The 7,856-nt window shown below is 43.1% G+C and overlaps 1 protein-coding gene across 2 annotated transcripts in view; it reads left to right on the top strand.

The window, feature by feature from the left end:
* The first annotated feature begins 1,067 nt into the window (after positions 1-1,067).
* The window catches only part of UBR1 (ubiquitin protein ligase E3 component n-recognin 1), a 66,408-nt gene continuing 59,619 nt past the window's right edge, over positions 1,068-7,856 (top strand). For both annotated transcript variants that reach the window (XM_082282925.1, XM_082282924.1), the window contains exon 1: positions 1,068-1,220. In XM_082282925.1, the coding sequence (XP_082139051.1) occupies positions 1,140-1,220 (81 nt within the window). In that variant the 5' untranslated portion in view covers positions 1,068-1,139. The remainder of the gene's footprint in view (positions 1,221-7,856) is intronic.

The raw sequence follows: 7,856 nt of genomic DNA, 5'->3' as shown, positions 1-7,856 counted from the left end.
GATGTTCTGAAGATGTAAGAGAAGACCTTTGAGAATACCTGTGGCTGGGTGCAGTACAAAAAATCATTGAATATACCTGAAAAGATGACCTGTAAACTTTATCCCATCCATACTGATAACCAAAGAACAAAGAAGCTGCTTGGAGGCTTGAAACAGGAAGGCTACAGTGGGAGGAGACAGTCTTCCCGATAAAGACATCAGGCATTTGATAATGAACACCAAGATCCAGTGCTATGGCTATTTGCCTATTTCCTCAGCTTAGGAAGGCACAAACACAGAGAATTGCGCAACTGGCCTGCAACAATCTGGAAAATTTCCAGCAATGCATAGGCCGTGTCTGTCGCCTATCAGTCAAGTTCCTGAATGCCCTAATCTGCCACAGTAGCAAAGGCTAAGTACCCAGGACAGTTATGATATGTTGTTGGTTGGAGGTGTGGAGGAAAAAGTTTGATCTTGGAGACAGGCATTTGCCTAAAGCTACTGTTGCCTCCTACACTAAGTTAATAAAATTTTGCCTTTGCTTAGCCCATATGGGAGACGTATGGGAGCCACACGGAAGTGGTGTGACTTTGCACCTGTGTATATGAAATTACTTATGCTATTAGCTTCCTAGAGGCAGGATGAGGGGACATAGTCCACTGCAGCAGGGGAGGTTTACGTTAGACATTGATTAAACATTGGAATGGGCTGCCCAGGGAGGTGGAGTCACTCTCCCTGGAAGTGGTTAAGGAAGACTGGACGTGACACCCAGTGCCGTTGTCTGGATGATATGGTGGTGCTCGGTAATAGCTTGGACTCGATGATTTCAGAGATCTTTTCCAACCTAACTGATTCTGTGACTCTGTGATTCTGAAGCGCAGGGCGCGAAGTGAACACCCACACGGTACAGTTTAAGTGCAGAGGAACTCCATCCACTCAGCAGACAGGATCATCACCAACTTCGCTTGCCGACCCGGCAGCTCCCGGGCCGGGCTTTGCTGCGGCCTCCGGCGGCGGCAGGAGGCGCTGCGGAGGTCCCGCGCGGCGGCGGCTGCGCGCGGAGCGGGGGCGGGCCCTGGGCTGCGGGCGCAGCGCCCGGTGACGGCGGCGGCTCCTTCCGGGCCGTGACGGCGCCGCCGGCCGCGTCCCTCGCTCTCAAAATGGCGGACGGAGCCGACCGAGGTCCCGGAGCGGGAGCGGCGGACGGCCGGGCCGCCGCGCAGTCCCCGGAGCGAGCTATGGTGAGGCTGCAGCCCGGCGCGGCGCCGCGGTTCCCTTTGCCCGCCCTCGGGGGCAGCCTGTGCCCTGCCCGCGCTGCCGCCCCGCCGCTCGGCTGAGCAGGGCTGGCTCTCCGCGGCTGCCGAGCGGCGCCGTGGAGGGCCGGGACGCGCCGCTGTGCACCCGCTGTAGCCGGCGGGCGGCGGCGGCACCTGCCGGGGCGCGGCCGGGGCGTTGGGGCCGGAGCGGGCGGCCCGGTGGCCCCGCGCCGGCGGGGCTTCGCACCCGCTCCCGGCGGCCTGTGCTGGCTGCGGCTCCAGGGCTCGCCGCCTCTGCCCCGGGCGCGGAGAGCCAGTCCTGCCCTGGGCCCGGCGAGCCTCTGTCAGGGGCGCATGGGGAAGCGGTTTGTCTCAGTTCCCCGCAGCATCTCTCACCCCCTGCCCCCTGTCTTCAGTTGACGCTTAATGACGAAATTAAATGAGATCAAACTTAAGAACGCTTCAGCGACTGTCCTTTAAACGTTGTAGTATATATGTGCATCTTTTATCCTAGTCCTTTACCGTTCTTTATTAAGGGTGACTTTACTTTGGACCAAAAAAGGCTGAGTAGCAAAATATTGTTCTGCAGAGTGTGTGGAGCAGCAAATAGTGTTATTTAGAAAGAACGTAGATGGAAACAGTTGTTTGTTGAACAGAAATACCATTCCTTTTTTCGTTCTGCAAAATAGTCGTCTGTGGATTTAATATTCTGTCATTGAACACGATTTGGTGTTGACCCCGTCTAGTGGTAGCACATGCGTGCTTTCTGTGGTTTCCTTCACAACTTGGTGTAGTGATTAACATGTTTGAAACACTTTAGAGGAGTTTAAAACCCAAAGGCTGAAAGCTTAAGAAAGGAAGGCAGACGGATGTGTATCAGGAGCCTACATTTTATGTTCTCTTTTCTGTAAATCTGCACACATAGTATAGCTTTGAAACTGTTGACTATGGGTGCTTTAAAAGTTGGGCGCTGGCAAGCCTCTATAATAGCTACATTTTAGGTGACGCTACACACCACTAATAAAAGGAGGAAGATGTTTACTCATGGCACTTGTCTTGTGCGTGGCAGCACTAAGCCGACAACCATTATTCCTTTTACTCGTCTTCCCAGAATTGTAAGTGTCTGCAAATCATTAGAAATGGCCCTTTAATCGCAGACTGCATTCTTAAGTGAAGTATATTTCTGTGATTGTAACAGGCCTATGTGTGGATTTTTTAAAATTAGAAACAATTTGTTTTTAAACTAGGAAAAATGTTACTTGGTTGCATTATAGTGTCAAAAATTGCAGCCCAAGACAGGTGATTTCTTAAGCTTGTGAGCCATGCATATAGTTAGTGGTACTGAAGATAATAGTGACAGTCAGCAGCAAAACAAGGCAATCAACCTTTCATTAACTGGGGATGTAAGAGGCTGAGTTAGCCCAAGCAATCAGTAAAACTGGTAATAGTGGTATTGTGGAAAACTAAGAGATGTTGAAGAAATCCTCAGCTGCTCAAAGGTGATGCTGCTCCACTCAGTTGTTTTATTTTTTATGTGCTTTCAGCCAACTGAAAGTGTCTGGGCCAGAATTATCATTATTCCAAGGAAGGTGGTTGGCCATCCAGACTGTGTTGCCTGCGATACACCCAAGCAAACTGCAGGGATTTTGTCAGGGAGTAGGGGGTGAGGATATGTTACAATAAGGGGGAAGAGGAGCCTGGGATATGTATTTAGGTTGTGTCTGACAGCATTTGTGATGTTAGATAACAAACCTGGCTATAGTGATGCCAGAGACAGCTGTAATCTGGAAGCAGTACACTGCATTTACTGCTGTCCTAAAGATGGTACTAGGTAGGTGGAACCAGTGTATGCTGCCTGACTTGTGCTTTCATGATGCACAGCTGTTCTGAAAGTCACTGTGGTGCTAGAATTGGAAAATTGAGTGGAGCAGAAAGAATGATTAAATAGGGTGAGCTTTGGCATCACTGAACTTGTCAAATCCATCTCAATATCAGTGCAGTCAGACAGACTCTTGCTCCCCTTGGTCAGACAGACTCTTGCTCCCCTGTTCATCTCTGGCTTTGAGTGCCATTGGTTGCAGTGCAGCACCACATTTGACTGCAAAACTTCCCAGAGCACGGGGTGCATGATGCAGGATTACCTGAAAGATTCTGCAGGGGCCAGCCTGATTCTGGAATGGATGGTGGTGACTCAGGTAATAAACTCTTCTGCACCCAGCCCAAGTCAGTGGTGTCTTCTCTGCATTTATCTCCAGCTCTTTAGGTTGGATGGCTGTGGTTAGAAATACTTGACTTAGTGTTTCACTGCATTAGCTGAAGTCAGGTCCTGTCTCTGCCTCTGCTTCTCCGTAGTGGCTGTATTGCTTCTTGAGCTGCCCTGGAAGAGAGTGTGCTGAATTTGGGTGCTGATTGAGTAGTAAACCCTGTCTACCAGACTTGAGTTTACTTTCTTTGCTTTCCCAACAGCATCCACAGTTTACTTGGCTGACTCGTGGGCTGGACTTGGCTTGTGTAGTAGTTGGCTAGCAGGCACTGCTGGTGGCCTGACAAAGGCTGTTTTGCAGGCTGGATCCAGCCCTTGGTTGTTTTGTCCATTTGTATTCTAATCAAATTCCAGTTTGACTCCTGCCTGCTTTTGTGTCTGCTACCTGGAATACATGAGCAGGGCTTAGATATTAAGCTATTTCAAGGATTTTAAATTTACACTAAATCTTCAAATTTTGATGTATGTGTACCTTCTCAGTAATATTTGTCAAGAAAAGGGATTTTTCTTTTTAAGGTTCTGTCTTTTGCCATCAGTACTCCTAAGAAAAGATGAGATGTAAGTGGAGTAGCGGTGTACAAGAATAGAAAAGCTTATATTATTAGGATATTTCCTTTAAAGACAGGAAAGTTCTAAATTTTAGTTTCATAATGTAAAACACAATACAGGCACTTGTGCATTTTAAGGTATTTCAGATCTTTTGTGTCATTCAGTGCTGTTACATAGTTGAAAAAATGCATATGAGGAGTCCTGCTACCATAGATGTGTTGTAATCAAGTAATAGTATGGAGAGGATATTCATACTCATGTGCAGGTTATTTCTTGAAATTAGTGAAATCTGAGTCAGGCATCTTATTTGGAGTTGCAGTGTCTTCTAAACTGAATTGACCTGCTTAGACCAGATAACATGTCCATATAATTTTACTTTGTTAAGCTAAATTTGTTTAAAACTTCATTTTAGGTAAGCCCTCACATCCTTTAGTGTAACTAAGTCCTGAAATGTGTATGGTTAAAGCCACTCTATTTAGAACAGTGCAGCTTATTGGCAGAACTGTGTTCACTGTACACTTATGTCAGAGACCAAGAATGGAGCTGTGAAAGTTGCAACAGGTAACTGGAGCATGGCCCAGGTCTTGTTTGCATCCGTATATATTTAGCAGTCTGTTGAAGAGCTTTCACTTTGTTATGGCATCGAGTAGTGCTGCGGTTTTTTCTTTCCTGTCAGCTTTAATGTTTACTCATACTTATTGGTAATTTTTGTGGCTTTTGTTAGTGCAGGGGTGAACTGATAGTAAAGGTATCTCTTATCTTTGCTCGAGTCCACATAAAGGGTACAATATATGGTTGCTGTAATCCTATTACAATATTACCGTTATAAGAGTTATGTGGTTCCAGGAGAAAGTAGTGGATATTCCTGATAGCATATAACTGTTCCAGTGTCTCCTAGATGCTACAGCAGTAGAGAAGTTAGGGATAAACAGGTTGGGTTTGGTGTATAAGGGAAAGTGTTTGAGCGATGCTGAATGAGTGCTAAATATGGATAGAGTCACCTGAATTTTTTTGCACATTCATTCGCTGCAAAATTAGACTGTATACAGTGGATCTTAAAATTAATGATAATTAGAAAATTAGGTAAGAGTCAGTACACAGGAAATTTTAAAAAATAACGGTGGTGTTGTTTTCTCCCCCCCCCCCGCACCCTGCACACTTCCATTAATGACTTACTTCTTTGTAAATATTCACTGTAGTTCTGTGTTTTGAAGTGCAACCTGGTGCTTGCTAAGACATTTCATAGATGTCCTGTTCCTTCAAATGTAGGAGACCACAGCATGGATGTTAAGGATCAAAGAAAGAATCAAAGTATTTCCTTTGTTTCTCTAGAAACAAAATAAAAATGATCTGTTAAATGAGTAGTCAGAACTTAAAATTCAATTTTAAAGTCTCAGAATATTAGAAGTAGCTCTGCAAAGATTATTTTGCTATTTTTATACGGAGAATAACTTTTCGTCCCAAACTACATATTTGGACGTTGTTTTGCTTTACTATGTGATACTGAGTTCCTGCTTCCTCTAGCGTTAGTTGTATGTTGCTATCTACTGAATGCAGGTTTCACAAAAAATTTGGAACATGAAAAGGTGATGAGATTGCATGCCTCAAAGACTTGAAAATTAGTTCTAGAATTCCTGACTGTTTTGCCCGTTGAACCTCCTTAGCAGTGGTATCTTGCTAATTTTGCAGCATATTTAGGCTGGAGTGCCCACTTGATAGGGAGGTACAATAGAGATACTGCCAGCATGGCAGAGAGAACTACAGGCCATGATTTAACTGCAGTTGTCTCCTTGGGCACTAGTTCACTTTCAGGTGCTTACTCCCATGAGCTGCGACTGTGCTCTTGTGGTTTTGGAGGTGCCTGTGATTTAAAAGTGACCTGCAGTTTCCAAGAGGTTGAGCAGCTTGGGTCTGTGCATTGTTTACCCTGAAAAAGACATTAGTTTTAGCTGTCCAGCAGCTGAAACTGTAACAGATGGTGCTGGTGGTTACTTGTCCTTCTCTGATGGTTACCGATTTGCTCTGGTTCAGCTAAACTGGTAGTCGTTGGCGACTGCTGGAATCGAGGTAGATTGTACTGTAGACAAAGCTTTAGTAGTCTGTGCTGTTTCTGAGTCTCGTTCCCAGTGGGCAAACACCTGCATCATTAAAGCATCTTTTGACATGAATTGGCACCCTGTTTTGGCTCAGGGGCCAAAGTTAAATGACTGTAGAGATCAAAAAGTTCTTTTATGTCTTCAGGTCAAAGTTGATGTTTTGTTAGGACAGTGTTAAAGTCTTGAATATTACCTATGTTGTGCCAAGAGAAAATAACTTTTGAAACCTAACTTGCTTGTTTTAGTGTAATTACTCATAATCAGAGCAGACTGGATACTAAAGTTCAGTACTATGGTTTGGTTTTTTTAGCCATGTTATGTAAAGGAGCTGACTGATGCATCAAAACCCAAATATTTTGTATTTGAGTTCTAAACAGTCATTTTAAAGCTTAGAGTCTCTACTAAAACATTGGCTATGCTTTGTTTTCACATTCATAATTCCTGTTACAAATGTGATGAAAGAGCAAGTTTCCATTTTAACTCGCTGAACTGTGCCCTTCTAGAGAAAGAACTTATGCTCCAAGAGAAAAAAAAGTTCAGTTTGATTTAAAGCAGGGAAGAAGAAATATGTTAATTAATTTCTAGTGTTTATTTTTAAAGCCTCTTCTTTGTGGAATATATATATTTGAGGCCAAAATAGATTGCCTTGTCTCCTTGTTGTTTTTACTGAAAATAATGTCTAGGTGTTCTGTACTCTAATTGAATCTTACTTGCAGTGCATTGGAAAACTGATAATTTAAAACCAAAATAATAAGAAGTAAAAATGGAACTAAAATTTTGAAAGCAGAACTTTATATGAAAATGTTAGTTCAAGAATCTTTTGAACTTCCCTTTACAAAGAAAATTTAAGTATTCTGCATACTTATCAAAGAACTTGTGCATATTCATCCTTTCAAAATGTCTTATGTTTCCTCAATTGGTTAGACAATGTCAGAATAGAAGTTTTCTGAGCTGTTGTCCTGCTAATCTCTGTTTAACTTGTAACAACTGTTCTGTGCGTTAAAGTAAAGCTGCCTTTTGCATTTGGTATTTATGTTGAATGGCATCTGCTTGAAATCAGTATGCCCCCAGCATTTTAATTATTTACTTTTAAAATCGTGCTTCTTCTAGCTGCTTTGACAGGCTGGTATTGTCATCTCATGCCTGACAGGTCTTTGCTATGCATAACAAAGTATTTTACTGTTCCTTTTAGCTGGAATCTGGATCAGGTGCAGGTTTTAGTTCATGCTACTGGCAGTGTCTGTTCCTTCATAATTTGTTGTTTAATGTTCGTAAATATTAATATTCCTTCTTTTCACTGATTAGATTAATGTATAGATCTTAAAATAGTCTTGAAATTTAGGCAATCACTTTTCCATTAAAAGACCAGCTTGTCAATCAGTGCAGTTCAAGTAGAGCTGCATTTTATAATACTGCCTCGTGCAAACTGTTAGTTTGAAAAGACTTCAGAATTCCAAGAGAACTGTGCTTAGAAGGTAGATCAAAAATTGTCATGGAAGCAACAGCTACTGAATTAATGTACATAATAAACCTCTGCAATGATAAAGAAATTGTGTCATAGTGGAGAGAAATCTCATTTGGTATTTGGTCTGCAGGTGAAAAGTGGATTGAGAATGTTGTTAACTTTTTTCTCTTTTTTTCTTATACGCTTCCTTATCTCTCATTCCTGTTATTATTTGTAGTATTCAGAAATCGAATATGTTTATGAAAGAC

This window comes from Coloeus monedula (assembly GCF_965178545.1).
Source record: "Coloeus monedula genome assembly, chromosome: 6".
Taxonomy (NCBI): domain Eukaryota; kingdom Metazoa; phylum Chordata; class Aves; order Passeriformes; family Corvidae; genus Coloeus; species Coloeus monedula.
Note: the sequence above shows the minus strand (reverse complement) of the source record. Positions and strands in the feature narration are given on the sequence as shown.